The 21112-nt window shown below is 42.1% G+C and overlaps 1 protein-coding gene across 3 annotated transcripts in view; it reads right to left on the bottom strand.

The window, feature by feature from the left end:
• The window catches only part of phf6 (PHD finger protein 6), a 38672-nt gene extending 18137 nt beyond the window's left edge, over nucleotides 1-20535 (bottom strand). For 2 of the 3 annotated variants that reach the window (XR_004563698.1, XM_034181909.1), the window contains exons 1-3: nucleotides 20382-20535; nucleotides 14584-14732; nucleotides 11166-11267 (exon numbers count right to left, since the gene is read on the bottom strand). Coding sequence is in view for 2 of the 3 variants with exons in the window: in XM_034181909.1 (XP_034037800.1) it covers nucleotides 11166-11267; nucleotides 14584-14715 (234 nt within the window). In the remaining variant the exon portion in view is untranslated. Of the gene's footprint in view, nucleotides 1-11165; nucleotides 11268-14583; nucleotides 14733-15657; nucleotides 15739-20381 lie in introns of those variants that run through there. The other variant, XM_034181910.1, reaches the window with a different exon arrangement.
• Between the last annotated feature and the right edge of the window lie 577 nt (nucleotides 20536-21112).

The following is a 21112-nucleotide window of genomic DNA, read 5'->3' as shown; positions in this document are numbered from 1 at the left end:
AAGTTTGGACATGCCCAGCTCTCCACAGTTTCACTGATACTTACTGGACTGGTAAGCATTGAAAGCCGAGATAGACACGTCCAAGCTTGTCCTCTGACACGCCGAAACGGAGGTGTTCCTTTGTCTCACTTCCAAAGCGAATTGGTCTTAACGCGCGAAGCCTCCGCTCGGCTTTCCATGACAAAATCTCTTGTTAAAAGTGAAATCTGCCGGAAAATGGCTGATGTCCAGCTCTTGTGATAACCAGAGAAAGAGCACACGACAGTCACGTATCCACAGAGCCACCCGTTTAGAAATGGTCCGGTGGCTTGTGCCGCATCGTCGCAGCTCGGAGAGCGGCGCACCGAGCGTCCTTAAAGGGGTCCTTAAAGTTGTAGTAACAGACCTTATTCTCTGTGAAGCCCGTAAAATTTTCACCGCAAGCCAGATAAATTTTTCAAATGGTTTCCAGGTGCCAGTCTCTAACAGCTTCTGAAAAAATTATGATAGAAAAAAAGTCCTTTTTATTCCGCCATTACCAGACAATGAAAATCTGACGAGGGGGTGGGACCACTCCTTCCCAAGAAAACTCACACATGCGCACGAGGGTTCAAGCATGTCTGACGTAAAAACATATGAATGAAATCCATATAGTTTTTGAAAAAAATAAAAAGGACCATTATTTTATTGACAGACCTCGTATATACTCTTTTTAAAATTCCAAACGGAATTTTAACAGCCGGGACAGGAGTCTGTGTTGATTTTGTGTGAGTCTGGTCGGGATAAAAGAAGGTCTTGAATCGGGTCTTGAATGAGGGACAGAGGCCCACTGCGAGTATCGCTAAACTACTGCAGGAACCACTGAGCCTTAAGTTGACCCAAACCCTGGATGCAGCATATTGTGGCGCCCAGCACATTAACGAAGGGGCACCTCCCAGAGTCATCGCGATCATATTCAATTTTATTACACTCAAAGTCCACCAGACGACAAAACAATACATCCATCCATCCATCCATTTTCTTCTGCTTTATCCAGAGTCAGGTCACGGGGGCAGCAGCTCAAGCAAAGCCGCCCAGACCTCCCAATCCACACACACCTCCCCCAGCTCCTCCGGTGGAACCCCAAGGGGTTCCCAAGCCAGCCGAGAGATGTAGTCCCTCCAGCATGTCCTGGGTCTTCCCTGGGGCCTCCTCCCAATGGGACGTGCCCGAACACCTCTCCAGCGAGGCATCCAGGGGGCGTCCGGAAAAGATGCCCGAGCCACCTCAACTGACTCCTGTCGACATGGAGGAGCAGCGGCTCGACTCCGAGCTCCTCCCGAGTGACCGAGCTCCTCACCCCATCTCTAAGGGAGCGCCCAGCCACCCTGCGGAGGAAACTCATCTCGGCCGTTTGTACTTGCGATCTTGTTCTTTCGGTCATGAGCCAAATCTCATGACCATAGGTGAGGAACGGAACATAGATTGATCGGTAAATCGAGAGCTTTGCCCCCCTACTCAGCTCTCTTTTCACCATGACGGTCCGATTCAGCGACCGCATCACTGCAGATGCTGCACCGATCCGTCTATCGAGCTCACGCTCCATCCGTCCCTCACTCGTGAACAAGACCCCGAGATACTTAAACTCCTCCACTTGAGGCAAGGACACTCCACCGACCTGAAGAGGGCAAAGCACCTTTTTCCGGGCGAGAACCATGGCCTCGGATTTGGAGGTGCTGATTTTCATCCCGGATGCTTCACACTCGGCTGCAAACCGCCCCAGTGCACGCTGAAGGTCCTGATTTGATGAAGCCAACAGAACCACATCGTCCGCAAACAGCAGAGACAAGATTCTGTGGTTCCCAAACCAGACCCCCTCTACACCCTGGCTGCGCCTAGAAATTCTGTACATAAAAATAATGAACAGAACCAGTGACAAAGGGCAGCCCTGGCGGAGGCCAACGTGCACTGGAAACAGGTTTGACTTACTACCGGCAATGCAAACCAAGCTCCTGCTGCAGTCGTACAGGGACCGGATAGCCCTTAGCAAAGGACCCCGGACCCAGTACTCCCGGAGCACTCCCCACAGGGTGCCCCGAGGGACACGGTCGAAAGCCTTCTCCAGATCCACAAAACACATGTGGACTGGTTGGGTGAACTCCCATGAACCCTTGAGCACCCGATGAAGCGTGTAGAGCTGGTCCAGTGTGCCGCGACCAGGATGAAAACCACACTGCTCCTCCTGAATCCGAGGTTCGACCATCGGTCGAATTCTCCTCTCCAGTACTCTGGAATAGACCTTACCGGGGAGGCTGAGGAGTGTGGTCCCCCTATAGTTGGAACACACACCCCGGTCCCCCTTCTTAAACAGAGGGACCACCACCCCGGTCTGCCAATCCAGAGGCACTGTCCCCGACTGGTAACCAACTCCTGGAGAGGGGCTGGACTTTTTTTTTTTGTATTATTGTATTGTTTTGCTATTTTCGCATTGCAAAACAATACAATAATACAAAAAAAAATCAATTATAATGATTAAGAATGTCTTTTTTTTTTTTTTTTTATAGACAGCTGTACCAGTGTTTCCACATCCTGGACTGATAACAAATGGCACTTCAGACAGAGCTTTAATTCATTTGAAAGCTTGACTCTTAGTCTTGTCCATCCAAATTGGAAGTCCCAAAAACCAGTTTTATTTGTTGTTATCTATCGTCCTCCTGGTCGCTACTGTGAGTTTCTCTGTGAATTTTCGGACCTTTTGTCTGACTTAGTGCTTAGCTCAAATAAGATAATTATAGTGGGCAATTTTAACATCCACACAGATGCTGAGAATGACAGCCTCAACACTGCATTTAATCTATTGTTAGACTCGATTGGCTTTGCTCAAAATGTAAATGAGTCCACCCACCACTTTAATCATACCTTGTGATTTGGTGCTATATAAATTAAATTGATTTGATTTGATTATGAGTTACTTTATTAATTACATTCAGCAGTCGCCGACAAGTTGCCCACTGCTGCTAATGAAGTAACTGTATAAACTAACTAAGTAACTTTTCAAAGTTACTTTGGCAATACAGACTTACGCAAACCGAGGCAGCGGCGGAGGGACGAGGTTGGCCTGTGAGCTAACCGAGACAGCGGCGGAGGAGCGAAATTGGTCCGTGAGCTAACCGAGGAGCGAGGTTGGCCTGTGAGTTAACCAAGGCAGCGGCGGAGGGACGAGGTTGGCCTGTGAGCTAACCGAGACAGTGGCGGAGGAGCGAAGTTGGCCCGTGAGCTAACCGAGGAGCGAGGTTGGCCTGTGAGCTAACCGAGGCAGCGGCATGGCCTGTGAGCTAACCGAGGCAGCGGCGGAGGAGCGAAGTTGGCCCGTGAGCTAACCGAGGAGCGAAGTTGGCCCGTGAGCTAACCGAGGAGCGAAGTTGGCCCGTGAGCTAACCGAGGAGCGAGGTTAGCCCGTGAGCTATCCGAGGCAGCGGCGGAGGAGTGAGGTTGGCCCGTGAGCTAACCGAGGAGCGAGGTTGGCCTGTGAGCTAACCGAGACAGCAGCAGAGGAGCGAGGTTGGCCCGTGACCTAACCGAGGCAGCGGCGGAGGAGCGAGGTTGGCCCGTGACCTAACCGAGGCAGCGGCGGAGGAGCGAGGTTGGCCCGTGAGCTAACCGAGGCAGCGGCGGAGGAGCGAGGTTGGCCCGTGAGCTAGCCAAGGCAGCAGCGGAGGAGCAAGGTTGGCCCGTCAGCTAACCAAGGCAGCGGCGGAGGGGCGAGGTTGGCCCGTGAGCTAACCGAGGCAGCGGCGGGGGGACGAGGTTGGCCCGCGAGCTATCTGAGGCAGCGACGGAGGAGCGAGGTTGGCCCGTGGGCTAACCAAGATAGCAGTGGACGGCGGAGGAGAGAGGCTGAGGTACAGAGAGAGTGGTTGGTGGGGAAAACTGCCTGAGTGGCTGGTCCGGAGAGAGCTGTCCGGCGGGGAAACATTGTGGTTGACCGGTGAGGCAACTAAAAGTAGTCGGCTATAAGCAGGCGGCGTGCTGGCAGCTAGCAGCTTAGCATAAGTAACAGGACTGAGCTTATTAACCATTATGGGGCCAAAAAAGAGCGGCACAGAGACATCAGAGTCAAACATAAGATCAGTCCCTTTAAGCATAAGTCCAACCATTGAAAAGGAGCTAGAGGATATTAAGAAGTCTCTGAACTTTATAACACTGGACATGCAAAACATATCGAACCAACAAAAAACAATTATAGACTTAATGGCCCAAGTGAATGAACTGAAACAGCAAAATATGGAGAAAGACGTGAAGATTAAAACTCTTGAAAATAGAGTATCACAGCTTGAACAATATTCCAGGATAAACGATCTTATGGTTACAGGCCTTGACATCAAACCAAGAACTTATGCAAGAACAGTAAACAACGAAGAGGAGCCTACTGACAAAGACCTGGAATCAATGGAGCAGCAGGTGGTCACCTTCTTTGCTACCAAAGGAATTACAATGAACACGCAGGATATAGAGGCATGTCATCTGTTGCCCCGAAAAGACAAGCAACAAAAATCAGCAATAATAGTAAGGTTTGTTAATAGGAAACATAAGTTAACCATATTAAAGCAGGGAAAGAAACTTAAAGGGACCAAGGTATACATAAACGATCATCTGACCAAAAAAAAATGCAGATATAGCTAGAAAAGCCCATCTACTAAAGAAACAAAACAAAATCCAAGGAACATGGACCTCTAACTGCAGAGTCTACATAAAACTATTAGGTACACCAGAAGAAGCTAAGGTACTATGCATCAAAGAAGAACATGAACTGAACAAATACAATTGAAAAATGAAATATAAATAAAAAATCTAGATAGTTTTACCTTCAATTCAAAATGACAAATTAAACATTAACAATTCCCTGCCCATAGAGGACAATGAAAGTACAAAACCAAGAAATGCAATTTAAAACTTTTGAATGTAGTGAATCTACGAGGGCTGTCAATAAAGTAACGGTCCTTTTTATTTTTTTCAAAAACTATATGGATTTCATTCATATGTTTTCACGTCAGACATGCTTGAACCCTCGTGCGCATGCGTGAGTTTTTCCACGCCTGTCGGTGACGTCATTCGCCTGTGAGCACTCCTTGTGGGAGGAGTCGTCCAGCCCCTCGTCGGAATTCCTTTGTCTGAGAAGTTGCTGAGAGACTGGCGCGTTGTTTGATCAAAATTTTTTCTAAACCTGTGAGACACATCGAAGTGGACACGGTTCGAAAAGTTAAGCTGGTTTTCAGTGAAAATTTTAACGGCTGATGAGAGATTTTGAAGTGATTCTGTCGCTTTAAGGACTTTTCACGGTGCGAGACGTCGCTCAGCGCTCTCAGGCGCCGTCATCAGCCTGTTCAAGCTGAAAACCTCCACATTTCAGGCTCTATTGATCCAGGACGTCGTGAGAGAACAGAGAAGTTTCAGAAGAAGTCGGTTTCAGCATTTTATCTGGATATTCCACTGTTAAAGGAGATTTTTTTAATGAAAGACGTGCGGACGGATCCGCGCAAACCAAAAAGGTGCTGCATATTATCAGGGAAGCAGTGTCTGGGTGTGTACAGTGTTTTTTTTTTTGTTGCTTTTTTTTTACCATAAATACACAGTAAGAAAATACCCAACACTCATTTTATAGTCTCTCCGTGATGGGATTTAACTGGAGGTCTGTAGCATTGAGATGTAGACAAATATATCAAATTATAAAGTGTCACTTCTCCAACAACCTAACAGATAAGGGTGGAGCTACGCCATTACCTGTCTGTTGACATAACTCAAAAGTAGATGACAGATTTATTAACATTTTGAATGGAGAAATGGCTTTTTGGTGATTAAATTCTGAGGCAGAACTGGATCTTCACTTTCTTCAATACTGTGATGAGCTTTCCTTTTTTCTCTTCCCAGTATTAGTTTTACAACATCACAAAGAACTGCATTCCTAGTGTCGCCCAGAGAGAAAATGGATGGTTGGATGGTTTACTGCCAATAAAGCTGAGCGACATACAGATGTACAACTTGGGATGTTTAAATGATTTTTGGCTGCTGCTGGTCCTCCAAAGTTGGAACCTCTCTGGTTTGGAACTCCGTTTTTTGTATTTTTTGTTTGTTTGTTTTTTATGATCTGAAGGCACTCCAGATATACAAGGAGAAAGAACCAAATGTGAAGGTATTTGTTGGTGGAAGGAACCCACAGAACCTGCAGAAAGCCCCTGCAAGCATGACGAAGACACGCAAACTCCACAAACAAACTAAAAACGCCCTCAAAAGAGCTAAGTTCATCAAACAGTCAGCAAAAAAAAAAGAAAAAACACTAAATAATAAGGAGTTTATAGGTATTGGGCCTAGTCCAAAAGGAGCTGAGAAAACACCATCCACCCTTTTCAGGTTTCAAATCCCGCCAAACCTCGGAGAGGTCGCCGCGCTGCGAGATCTCAGTAACATAGAGAACTGCATTGAGATGCTCTGATCACGCTGCACTTTAACCGCTGCACACAAACAACAAAATTAACATCGCAACATAAAACTATTTTTATATTGTGCCTAAAACTCTCATGAATATATTCTCTGGGTTTATAGACGTTGTTATTGTGTTTGTTTTATGTAAACATGAGAATCACAGTCTGTCTCTCCGTTATTTTCAATGGGAGCTGCTGTGAGCTACAATCACTTCCTGACCATGACGTTCTGGGGGAAAGTGAAGTTTGCTCTTTAACGTCTTGATTATTGTTCTTTACAACACTGTTTGTCCTCTTTGTTCCAGACTAATATATACAACCCCTGGCAATAATTATGGAATCACCGGCCTCGGAGGATGTTCATTCAGTTGTTTAATTTTGTAGAAAAAAAGCAGATCACAGACATGACACAAAACTAAAGTCATGTCAAATGGCAACTTTCTGGCTTTAAGAAACACTATAAAAAAAATCAGGAAAAATAATTGTGGCAGTCAGTAACGGTTACTTTTTTAGACCAAGCAGAGGGGAAAAAATATGGACTCAATTCTGAGGAAAAAATTATGGAATCACCCTGTAAATTTTCATCCCCAAAACCAACACCTGCATCAAATCAGATCTGCTTGTTAGTCTGCATCTAAAAAGGAGTGATCACACCTTGGAGAGCTGTTGCACCAAGTGGACTGACATGAATCATGGCTCCAACACGAGAGATGTCAATTGAAACAAAGGAGAGGATTATCAAACTCTTAAAAGAGGGTAAATCATCACGCAATGTTCCAAAAGATGTTGGCTGTTCACAGTCAGCTGTGTCTAAACTCTGGACCAAATACAAACATGGGAAGGTTGTTAAAGGCAAACATACTGGTAGACCAAGGAAGACATCAAAGTGTCAAGACAGAAAACTTAAAGCAATATGTCTCAAAAATTGAAAATGCACAACAAAACAAATGAGGAACGAATGGGAGGAAACTGGAGTCAACGTCTGTGACCGAACTGTAAGAAACCGCCTAAAGGAAATGGGATTTACATACAGAAAAGCTAAACGAAAGCCACCATTAACACCTAAACAGAAAAAAAACAAGGTTACAATGGGCTAAGGAAAAGCAATCGTGGACTGTGGATGACTGGATGAAAGTCATATTCAGTGATGAATCTGAATCTGCATTGGGCAAGGTGATGATGCTGGAACTTTTGTTTGGTGCCGTTCCAATGAGATTTATAAAGATGACTGCCTGAAGAGAACATGTAAATTTCCACAGTCATTGATGATATGGGGCTGCATGTCAGGTAAAGGCACTGGGGAGATGGCTGTCATTACATCATCAATAAATGCACAAGTTTACGTTGATATTTTGGACACTTTTCTTATCCCATCAATTGAAAGGATGTTTGGGGATGATGAAATCATTTTCAAGATGATAATGCATCTTGCCATAGAGCAAAAACTGTGGAAAACATTCCTTGCAAAAAGACACATAGGGTCAATGTCATGGCCTGCAAATAGTCCGGATCTTAATCCAATTGAAAATCTTTGGTGGAAGTTGAAGAAAATGGTCCATGACAAGGCTCCAACCTGCAAAGCTGATCTGGCAACAGCAATCAGAGAAAGTTGGAGCCAGATTGATGAAGAGTATGTTGTGTGGGCCGCTGAAGAGGAGGTACTGCTGGCCCACAACCACCAGAGGGCACCCTGCCTGGAGTGCGGGCTCCAGGCACAAGAGGGCGCCGCCGCCTCACAGGAGCAGCCGGGGTGACAGCTGTCACTTATTACTGACAGCTGTCACCAATCATCTGATCTTCAATCGTATATCAGCAGGACGACATCTCCACTTCTTTGCCGAGATATCGCTATGCTTAGGAGGTAACGAGCTCAGCCAATCAAGTTGTCTTTTCGACAGAAGAATATTGTTGCTTTGTGTTTTTTGACAGCAGACTTTTCAACGAGAGGTGGAGGTGGATTTCCCACCATACGTGTTGCTGGGTATAAACACACCTACATCTAACTGTTTTTGTTCCTCGCCAGCAGTACCAGATCCGACAAGCGGAGGCAGTGGCCACCTGGGAGTTCGGGACTTGGCGGCTCCAGTATTCCCGGGGTTCGGTGGTGGAGGAAATCGTGTGGTTCCGGTTCTGCTTTGGACAGACGTCTCTTATCTTCGAGCCTGCCCACATGACACGTTCTGTAAATTGACTTCATTGCATACTATTGTGACCTGCTGTGTTTGTTGTGCTCATTCACAACAGTAAAGTGTTGTTATTTGACTTCCTCCATTGTCCGTTCATTTGCGCCCCCTGTTGTGGGTCCGTGTTCCTACACTTTCACAACAGAGTACTGTTTGTCACTCATTAAGTCCATGCCTCAGAGACTGCAAGCTGTTATAAAAGCCAGAGGTGGTGCAACAAAATACTAGTGATGTGTTGGAGCGTTCTTTTGTTTTTCATGATTCCATAATTTTTTCCTCAGAATTGAGTGATTCCATATTTTTTTTCCCTCTGCTTGGTCTAAAAAAGTAACCGTTACTGACTGCCACAATTTTTTTTTCCTGATTTCTTATAGTATTTCTTAAAGCCAGAAAGTTGCCATTTGAAATGACTTTAGTTTTGTGTCATGTCTGTGATCTGCTTTTTTTTCCTACAAAATTAAACAACTGAATGAACATCCTCCAAGGCCGGTGATTCCATAATTTTTGCCACGGGTTGTATGTCTGAAATTCGGTTTGCGTTTATTAAATTCCACGAAGATTAAATGTAACAGACACGGATTATTTGTTATAATTGTTTTAGCAAGTTTTCAGGGTATCATGCAGCAGTCTCTTATTAACGTGATGAAAAGCATAAAAAAAATTTCATTTTTGTAGTATAATATTTATTTACAATTGTCATCATGTGGATTCTCTATGTTGTATGACTGCAGTGACTCTCTGGCGCACAAGGGATTATGGGATACATGAAAACCCTGTATGTAGCCACTGTTGCAAAACTACAGTTCAATCTGACTTGGAGAAAAGTATTCAGAACTGAAAAGTATTAACCAGCTGCAAATTTCTATTACCAGAGGCTTTATAGAGTCAAAATATAAAAGCAGTCATGTCTAGAAGAGGATTGTAAGACAAAAATACTCTAAAATACTGTACAATCCTCTTTTTAAAGTCATCTGCAATCCCTTACACTCTGGTCTTTATTCTACAACAAGTTACATGGTGTAATGTTGACTAGACAAAAATAGACCACCTGAAGGGCTATTATATCTACAATCTCAACATACCCTATGATGTCACAAAGAGCCAGAGAAACAAGTGAAAAATTTCCTTTGTTGGTCAACAGAGATGTCAGCACTGAGCAGGAGGATATAAGCAACTGCTTATACTGTAAATAAACTGATCTAAAATAGGCACAAACTACTTATTAGTCCATGAGCCAGTTATCAATTTTGACCTAATCGGTACCACTTAAAGGGACTAAATGACACTTGCAATCCAGCCTCAGTGTACCATGGCCTACACAAAAATGTATGATAGCCATCCTTGGGTGGTAGCTATAGCCAGGAAGGGATCAATGAAGGTTACATAGAGGTCAAAGTTTAAAAATGCTCTGATCATGTTGAAAACTGTACCACATTATCTGTCTGATCATAACTATTCCAAAAAGGTGTAGTTTGGACTATCTATGACTGAATGGTCTGGAGTTATGGGGTAAAAACATCAAAAATTGTGTCAAAGGCCAGTTTCAGTTTGTACAGGGGTCAAAAGTTAAAGTTGCTCCAATGTCAGTAAAAGATTATGCAAATTACTGGTTGAAATAAAAGGATTAATAAATGGAATAGTTCTGATTGTGTTGAATGTTTGGCCTCCAAAGGTCAAATAAGGTCAACGTCCACTGGATTCTGTGACATGTGACATGTTACCCTGTAACATAACTAAGTATGACACATGGTGCAAACTATTTCTTTTTAAAACCGTTAACCAATAATTTGCATCATGTTTTACCAAAATTGGAGCAACTTTAACTTTTGACCCCTGTACAAACTGAAACTGACCTTTGACACCATTTTTGCTGTTTTTACCCCATAACTCCATCGAATTCAGTCATAGTTAGTCCAAACTATACCTTTTTGGAATCATTATGATCAAACAAATAATGCGGAATATTTCTCAATATGACTGCAGCATTTTTAAATTTTGACCTCTACCTGGCTAAAACTACCACTCTGGGATGGTTATCATATATTTTTGTGTAGGTCATGATACACTGAGGCTGGATTCTAAGTGTCGTTTTGTCACCTTAAGCGGTACCAAAAACCTGCTTGGCCTACGGACTATTATACTTTAAAGTGAATTTCATATTTGTTCAACTCAACCTCATTTGATTTCCCATTCAGTAACCTTGAAGTTTTATTATTATTATTATTTTTTTTTTTTTTTACAACAAATCATTTAGGCCAGTGGTTCTCAAAACAGTCCTCAAGTACCATCCAGCCTGCACATTTTCCATCTCTCCCTCCTCTGCCACAAGCTGATTATCTCATTCAGCTGTCTGTTAGTACTTGACTGGCTGCAAACATGAATAATTAATTCAGCAAAAATAACATTTTCTCCAATTCCAGCTCAAGGATGAGGAAAACAGACATTTTCCAATAAAAGTTGGCTGAAAAGAGTCATCGAGACATTGATGAATGATCAACTATAACTGTAAGTACTCCTACACTGACCTCAGACTGTTGGTACTCACCAGTTTATTCCCTCGCTTGATCTCTTTTTTCACATCCTCAATGGAAAATCCCCCGATGTTGTCACTGTCTGAGTGAGATGTGACCAGGGCAGAAGAAAAAAGCTACACAAGAAAATGAAGACAAAACTATGAAATGGTTTGGCAGTGTGTGTGTGTGTGTGTGTGTATGTGTGTGTATGTGTGTGTGTGTGTGTGTGTGTGTGTGTGTGTGTGTGTGTGTGTGTGTGTGTGTGTGTGTGTGTGTGTGTGTGTGTGTGTGTGTGTGTGTGTGTGTGTGTGTTCTTATGATTGTGACAATATCTATAATAGGTACTCACGTCACATCACTGGGCTTTTACGTTTTTTTTTTTTTTTTTTTATGTTTTATGGCATCAAACTAAAACTGAAACTTGTGAATCTACAGTATGTACAGGGTGTCCCCCAAAAAAGTGGCTGAAAATCATTTGACTCTAATTCTGCAACAGCTAATCTTACTTGTAATTCTGATTTTTTTGTTGTTGTTGTTTGTTTGTTTGTTTGGTTTGTTTGTTTCAGACATCAAGATATATGTGAGGAATTTCTTCTGATGTAGTGTGAGACTGATCCAATGAGGACGCGTCTCACAATCAAGTGAAAAATGGAAACTGGTGGAATTCTACTTTGAGATCAACTGGATGGTGCAAATCCACCGACAATATCGAAGTCACTTTGCAGTTAAAAAAAAAGCTCCAGACAGACTGAGAATATGGAGGATTGTGAAGATGCTTCAAACTGATAGAACTGTTCACAATGTTAACAAAGGGAGATCTGGACAAACCAGAGGAGCGGTGAACATACCGAGCACATCTTGTGAACGCCAAAACTCGTACAAACTGAGGTGAAATTAGAAATGAACACCAGAGATAAAACTACCTGAGATATACAAATAATGTCATTAGTTAGAATATTTATTGACATGTTAAAACACAAAGGTGCACATACAACATGTACAAGGACCATTAATTAATGCTACTAATTTCATATTTCGGTGATGTTTTAAGTACTGATTAAAAAAAAAAAAAAATCATTTTGGATGATTTTTTTTTTTTTCCTCAAAAAGAGAATTAAGTCATACCAGCCCTGACCAGAACACTAAAAAATATTTTGTTTGAAACCATGTCCAACCTTTAACTTCAGGTCAATCCAAGCATCACTATTTCTTTCTGAGTGGATAAAATCCAATAATTAATCTGTTGTTTTAGTTTCAGTCAGAGTTAAATGTTTCAGATTCAAACTGTTCAGAAATATGTTTCAAACCATTTCATTCATGTACCTGCACAAATAAAGTCAAACAGTGAATGCAGGTTTCCAGGGATGAGATGAGAACATTTTAAATTGGGAAAGCAGTTAAATAACATGTAAAAAAGTAAAAATTTAAAAGTTTAGATTCCCTGTAATAATAACACCACAATGGCTACATTTACATGCCGTTAATATTTGGGATAAGGTCAATATTCCGGTTTCTGAATCATTAGGAATAACCCGTTTACATGCTTAAGCAGACAGAATTACTCCTGTATACATGGTCACTGATATCATTTGGAATATCACCATCTAAACAGTGACACATGTCTTCCACCGGTGCTTGATTTAGTCTGGCGTTCATGCAAATCCTGCTTCACGTAACTTTTCGGCCACCTTCTTGTAAATGTTGCTATCTCTGTACTTTCTACCGTCAATAAAAGACACTATATTCATGTCTTTCACGATACTAATGAAGTACTCGGTTTCCTCCTCGCTCCAAAAGTGTGGTGCTGTGCTGCCACGTCTGGATTTCCCCATGCTTGTTTACCTCTGCTTCTGTGGTGTCTGGTGGGTTGTGTGCGCCGCATACAAGTAGTTGCCGCACTCAAAAGACCAAGATTCCTTGCGGATAGGACACGCGCAGTAGAGCCCGACCAATATGGATTTTTTGAGGCCGATGCCGATAACGATATTTGGATGAAAAAAATGCTGATAATCGATAAATCGGGTGATTTGCCAATAGCCGATAAATCAGCCGATATTATTATTATTTTTTTAAATGAATAGAATGTTCTTTTTTGGACCCTTAACAAAAAAGGTATGAGCTAAAAGCTGAAGCTTTGTCCTCATATTGATTAACTTTATAACAGAGAAGAATTTTCAAGTTCAAAAATGCAATCAAGAATTAAACCTTTATAAAATTAGCAAATACATATCCTTAAAAAGAGTTGTAAAATGCATCTGATCTTGTACCTCTTGTTGCTGAAACTTAGATATAGGTTCAGGATAAGGATATAGATCCTTATAAAATTACTTGTATGCTTTTGTCAGCCGATCAGTGCAGTGTGACGGCGAACTATGGGGCCGGTGATGAACACATTTAAGCAGGGGTGTAAGCAACTCTCAGCTGAATGGAGTCAGAGCTCCATCTACTGGACAAACGTGCAAGGACATTTTACATTGCCGACACAAACACTATTTCAGTAACTGTTCTGTTTATGAGAAATTATCGGTGTTCTATCAGCAAAATTTTGGCCGACAGTGAGTACTTTGAAAAGGGCTTAGATCGGCCGATAATATCGGCCGGCCGATATATCGGTCGGGCTCTAATGTGAAGAACACAAAATAATGTTCCTTTCTATGGGGATATTCTGATGCGCGTTTATATGACCTGATATTTGGGTTAGAAAAAGAGTAACCCAGGGGTCATATTCGGGTTTGTAAAAACCAGAATATGCGCATATTCGGGTTTTTGCGGGTGTTTACATGGCCGTGAGCAACCGGGTTATTGCTAATATTCCGGTTATGAAAGGGTTATTGGCTGCATGTAAACGTAGTCAATGTTATTGCCATTTCTAAGTGAAATGTCATGACATTCATTTTTATTTTACTTCTGAAAATGCACCACAGCCAGGTTATCTACAGACAGAAATCTGTAATGTTCCTTAATAAGAGGGCCCCATGAAAACACCCTTTGGAGGGGACAACCTCCCCCTGCACCAGGGGTGCCACCAGGATTTTGGGCACCATGAAAAGAAATCTTACTGGGCCACCCCCCCTTATTATTTTGGCAGTATTATGATTGTATTAGGGGCCTCTCTGGGCCTCTGTCAATCATGGGCCCCTTGAATCCTTCTCCTTATTCTCCCCTTTTCGGCACCCCTGCCCCACATTCACCCCTGTAAATGCAGAAAGTGTGCAAATGTTAGTTTTTTCATTCTGACTTCTATTTCATTCCTAAATGAAACCTGTGCAAAGTGGCATACTGTTGTTAATACTTGGTGGAAAAAACCTAAATAGTGTTCTTTAATGGAGGAGGCTGAGAGGTAATTTTGGCTGAATGGATCACTGTGGTAAACAGGTGATAGACAGGGATGACTTCACTGTTGTAATAGATCACAGTCTAGACCAGTTGAAAGCCGTGCGCTCTGCTCACCATGCACTTATGATGGGCTGCCACCTTCTGGCTGTCAGACACCAGCAGCTGACCACACTCCTTCTCCCGACTGGTTCTGCAGAAGGCACATTTAGGCAACCGGGCTGCAGCTCCTTTCCTCAGTCCCGACATGGTAAAATGTTTTATGTCTGCCAAAGTTTGTGGGGGAAAAAAATTAATATGATGATGTAAGAATGAAACTGATGACACGAATATAAAAAAATACATCTTTAATGCATACATATAAAGATGTCTAAATGTGTTTTAATTTCCTAGTTGCAAAATAAAAGTGGCAATGCTGGTCTAACACATCAGCAGTCAGGTCATGGCAACTTTGAATTCTTCACAATATAATATTTATAAGTATACAAGGCTCTAGAATGGTCCGTAACCTGAATTACCACACATCTCTTAAAGACAGACTTATTGAAAAATTCATTGGGGAAGTCAAGTTTTCTGCTTCATCCAAACAAAAACTGTATTGAGTATTGTGACATACAGAAAAATCCTTGGAAATGAGCCTCCGGAAACTTTTTTCCCCAGAAATGACTGGAAACTAAAATGACGCAACTGCTACCTCAAGCAATTCAGAAGAAGAACAATAAAAGTCACAAAGGAGGAGCCTTTGTTTTTTAAGAACGCCACGATAGAGCATACATTGAGGTCACATTTATGCCAAAATATACACTTTCCCAATTTATCGCCTTAGTCTGTTAACATCATCTGAGTGCATTGATGACCTCCACTACCCAAGGAAAACTAAAATCCAAATAATCCCTGCATGCTCAATTCACTGGCTAACAGCCCTTTAATATGTTTTAATCCATGTTTGAATGTGGTTTGGTATAGCAAACATTGGTCCAGACCTCAGTTTAATCAGACTGGAGTTGAACATACATGAATCTTAAGTTCCCAATGTGTAGAAGTACAAGCACCTAGGATCTACAGTCAACTATAACAGCATTCTGAATCTTACATTGGGATGGGATTAATCAAAATCATTTTCTGTTGTCCATCTTTTTCCACTTCTTTATGAGACTGAAGGTCTATAGGGTTTTGTTAAAGTTTTTAGACCTGGATGGTGGTTCCTTTTTCCTGGTCTTGGGATGTTCACCAATATGGGCAGTCTGGGGTCATCGTCTTGCTCATGTACACCTCAACAGAGAGACCAGGAATAATCAGGGATTGATCCACTAACTTGGTTGATAGAAAATTTGCTGCATCTACAAACTCCCTCACGGGATTCAGAATTCATCAGCGCATTTGTTTTTGCAAAATTGTTTCAAAGGAATCCAAAATCCATATCTGAGCCCAATCAACCCAAACTGCGATGCAGTCTTCCTAGTTGTGATATTATCAGTCCACCAAGGAAGGTTCATCTTCCCATCCCAACGTACTTCTCCCAGAGGTAGGACGAGGTCACCAGCAAGTCACGAATCGGCAAGTCACACGTCTCAAGTCAAGTCTCAAGTCATAATGACCAACAATTGTTTGCAAGCTGACTTGATACTTGATTGGGACTTGACTTGAGACTTGCCGATTCATGACTTGAGAATGACTAGACAATGATTTTGTCCCACCTCTGACTTCTCCTGTGTGTGTGTGTGTGTGTGTATGTATATATATATATATATATATATATATATATATATACATACCGATCTATACTGATATATACTGCTGATCTTTTACAGTTAAAAAATGAACTTTATTAAAAATAACTATAAATATGACCAACAACCAACCAACGTATGTCATGCTACCAACACTCGGATTGGCAGTAATCATTCGCATTGCCCAGCATTTGCATAAAGTACACCTCTTATCTATTTTGTTTAGCAGCCACTTGTCTCTTATCACTGTAAAACTCTGACTCCAATTGGAAAAGGAATGGCAGCTGGTTGCTTTTCCTCGCTCTATTGTAGCTAAAGTGATCAAGGGGTGATGGGGTCCCAGCCATGCTTGACAGCATTGTGAGCAATGCTGCTGTAGTTCTCTCTGCAGAACAAACTACAAGATAATAACACCATTTCTAACAGACAAAGTCTTTCTTTGGATTGTCTGCTCAGTAGAATAAAAGTTTTCATATAGGCAAAAATAAAGCTGATACAGATATGATGATGAAAAGCTCACATCGACTGATATATCAGCTGGGATCTACACAAAATAAATCACCAAATGAGCCAGAATCCACACCAGAAGCCGCAGTCTTTACAGGCGCTTCATCTTGCCATGACTAAAATCCAGTGATGAGTAATCCTGACAACAAAATAAACAGCAGGTGATCACTTTGCAGAGGGTTAGAACAGCATTACCCACAGCAGAGACACTCATCTGGAAAAAATGCATTTGTTATTTAGCATTAACATACATTCTGCTCTCATGTTTAGCCGCATGTTCTCCTTGAATTGCTGGCTGTCTGAGTGGTGTCCAAAAAATGAGGTGGGCTTCATAGATAATTGGCAAAGCTTCTGGGGAAAACCTGGTCTTGTTAGGAGAGACGACATCCATCCCACTTTGGATGGAGCAGCTCTCATTTCTAGAAATCTGGCCAATTTTCTTAAATCCTCCAAACCGTGACTATCCAGGGTTGGGACCAGGAAGCAGAGTTGTAGTCTTACACACCTCTCTGCAGCTTCTCTCCCCCCTGCCATCCCCTCATTACCCCATCCCCGTAGAGACGGTGCCTGCTCCCAGACCACCAATAACCAGTAAAAATCTATTTAAGCATAAAAATTCAAAAAGAAAAAATAATATAGCACCTTCAACTGCACCACAGACTAAAACAGTTAAATGTGGTCTATTAACACAGGTCTCTCTCTTCTAAGTCCCTGTTAGTAAATGATATAATAACTGATCAACATATTGATTTATTCTGCCTTACAGAAACCTGGTTACAGCAGGATGAATATGTTAGTTTAAATGAGTCAACACCCCCGAGTCACACTAACTGCCAGAACACTTGTAGCACGGGCCGAGGGGGAGGATTAGCAGCAATCTTCCATTCCACCTTATTAATTAATCAAAAACCCAGACAGAGCTTTAATTCATTTGAAGCTTGTCTCTTAGTCTTGTCCATCCAATTGGAAGTCCCAAAAACCAGTTTTATTTGTTATTATCTATCGTCCACCTGGTCGTTACTGTGAGTTTCTCTGTGAATTTCAGACCTTTTGTCTGACTTAGTGCTTAGCTCAGATAAGATAATTATAGTGGCGATTTTAACATCCACACAGATGCTGAGAATGACAGCCTCAACACTGCATTTAATCTATTATTAGACTCAATTGACTTTGCTCAAAATGTAAATGAGTCACCCACCACTTTAATCATATCTTAGATCTTGTTTTGACTTATGGTATGGAAATAGAAGACTTAACAGTATTCCCTGAAAACTCCCTTCTGTCTGATCATTTCTTAATAACATTACATTTACTCTGATGGACTACCCAGCAGTGGGGAATAAGTTTCATTACACTAGAAGTCTTTCAGAAAGCGCTGTAACTAGGTTTAAGGATATGATTCCTTCTTTATGTTCTCTAATGCCATATACCAACACAGTGCAGAGTAGCTACCTAAACTCTGTAAGTGAGATAGAGTATCTCATCAATAGTTTACATCCTCATTGAAGACAACTTTGGATGCTGTAGCTCCTCTGAAAAAGAGAGCTTTAAATCAGAAGTGCCTGACTCCGTGGTATAACTCACAAACTCGCAGCTTAAAGCAGATAACCCATAAGTTGGAGAGGAAATGGCGTCTCACTAATTTAGAAGATCTTCACTTAGCCTGGAAAAAGAGTCTGTTGCTCCATCAACATGTCTATTAGACCCCATTCCTACCAGGCTGCTCAAGGAAGCCCTACCATTAATTAATGCTTCGATCTTAAATATGATCAATCTATCTTTGTTAGTTGGCTATGTACCACAGGCTTTTAAGGTGGCAGTAATTAAACCATTACTTAAAAAGCCATCACTTTACCCAGCTATCTTAGCTAATTATAGGCCAATCTCCAACCTTCCTTTTCTCTCAAAAATTCTTGAAAGGGTAAAACTGCTAACTGATCATCTGCAGAGGAATGGTTTATTTGAAGAGTTTCAGTCAGGTTTTAGAATTCATCATAGTACAGAAACAGCATTAGTGAAGGTTACAAATGATCTTCTTATGGCCTCAGACAGTGGACTCATCTCTGTGCTTGTTCTGTTAGACCTCAGTGCTGCTTTGATACTGTTGACCATAAAATTTTATTACAGAGATTAGAGCATGCCATAGGTATTAAAGGCACTGCGCTGCGGTGGTTTGAATCATATTTGTCTAATAGATTACAATTTGTTCATGTAAATGGGGAATCTTCTTCACAGACTAAGGTTAATTATGGAGTTCCACAAGGTTCTATGCTAGGACCAATTTTATTCACTTTATACATGCTTCCCTTAGGCAGTATTATTAGACGGCATTGCTTAAATTTTCATTGTTACGCAGATGATACCCAGCTTTATCTATCCATGAAGCCAGAGGACACACACCAATTAGTTAAACTGCAGGAATGTCTTACAGACATAAAGACATGGATGACCTCTAATTTCCTGCTTTTAAACTCAGATAAAACTGAAGTTATTGTACTTGGCCCCACAAATCTTAGAAACTGCATTTAATCATTAGTGATTGATCTCTGCTCCCCTCCACAGCATGTCTTTTTCCTGGTTCTCTCCCTCAGCCCCAACCAGTCCCAGCAGAAGACTGCCCCTCCCTGAGCCTGGTTCTGCTGGAGGTTTCTTCCTGTTAAAAGGGAGTTTTTCCTTCCCACTGTTGCCAAGTGCTTGCTCACAGGGGGTCGTTTTGACCGTTGGGGTTTTTACGTAATTATTGTATGGCCTTGCCTTACAATATAAAGCGCCTTGGGGCAACTGTTTGTTGTGATTTGGCGCTATATAAATAAAATTGATTGATTGATTGATTGATTGATTGATTGATATTCCAAAATAAAACGAGCACTCGTGCTTGCTGGTTGTGTTTGTGGATGCAGGCTGCAGACACTCCACATGGAGATTAAACACACACACACGTGTGTGTGTGTTCTTCATAGACCACAAAGGAAAGTGATTTTATTTATTACTTTAAATGATAATATAAGTGAGCTGCTGCGGCTGGATGGAGCCGCTGGTGCCACAGTGATCACAGGTAACAGGGCCACGAATCCACTGCGGCGCAGCTCCGCGCGTAAAGGCGCAAATCCTCCGCGTAAAAAAAACACACGCACGCAAAAACAAAACAAAACACGAATTATCGCTTTATTTCTGCCTCTGCTGCTCAGTGAGAAGCTCTCAGGTCCGAGCAGTGCGTCACACGGCGACCGTGTGGCCGTTTTGTTTTTTTTTTTTTTTTTTGTAAAGAATCCAAGCACACGGAAGACGTGCGGAATTTGTGCGAGAAACTTTTGAATCAAAGGGGGACGTGAGCGCGTTTCTCAGCTCAGCAACTAAAAGTCTTTTCCAACAATCTCAACGGCCCGAGATCAACCCAAAGGCCTGTACAGTGCCGGAAAATAAAGGTCGACACAGCGGGGAAAATGTGACTCTTTGGCGCGTGTGTGCGCCAAGTGTGCGGGCAGAGAGAATATTTCCCTTTAAATAGTGTCAGATTGTGGTGACAGGCGCGGCGGGTGCTCGCGAAGCGTTTCGAAGTAAAGAGCGCCATGCGTGATGAGTGTGTCCGTGCGGGAAGAGTCCAGCTCGGCTTCGCGCGCCAGAAACACGGCCTCAAAGCACCGCAGGCCCCCGAACACACGGACACCCACAGCTCACCTCTCAGCTGCCGCGGGGACTTTACGGGCCTCAGGCGGCACAACAGACGTAAAAGTGTCCCGGGAAACGACTCGGTTTCTTTCCGTCCTTCACAACCGATGGTTTGGTTTACAGACCACCGTCAAGTCCGCCATTACAACAAGGACGTGCAACTTCCTGCCGTGGCTTTCAAAACAAAAGCTCGACCGAAGAAAGGACTGATTTCGCACAAAATAATTGTAAGTGCTAGAGATAATTCATAATTTAATTCATAATTAATTTTATTGTGTAAAATATTTGGTATATAACGACACATCATAACAAAACAATAAAAACAGCTATTAATTATTTTAAAATCTGGTGGCATTCATTATACTGTAATACAGATCGTAATTTGCTGTAAAAATATCTGTACTCGAGGATAAGACCACTTCAGGTGGCAAACTATTCCAAATCTTTACTGCTCGGTTACTAAAGAAATTTTTTCTCACATTCAATCTACATCTGTTAACTTCCAAGCACAATTCATGGCCTTTAAGGCCAGTATACCTTCTCATTTCAAAAAATACAGTTGGGTCAACATTCTCAAAGCCATGCAAAATTTTATCTATTTCAATCAAATCACCTCGGGTTCGTCTGTCTTCAAGACTTGTGAGACCCAGTTGCAAGAGCCTATCCTCATAAGACAAATTTTTTAATTCTGGAACCAACTTTTGTGGCCCTTCTCTGTACTTTCTCTAAAATATTTTTGT

The sequence above is a fragment of the Thalassophryne amazonica genome, chromosome 11 (genome assembly GCF_902500255.1).
Source record: "Thalassophryne amazonica chromosome 11, fThaAma1.1, whole genome shotgun sequence".
NCBI lineage: Eukaryota > Metazoa > Chordata > Actinopteri > Batrachoidiformes > Batrachoididae > Thalassophryne > Thalassophryne amazonica.
Note: the sequence above shows the minus strand (reverse complement) of the source record. Positions and strands in the feature narration are given on the sequence as shown.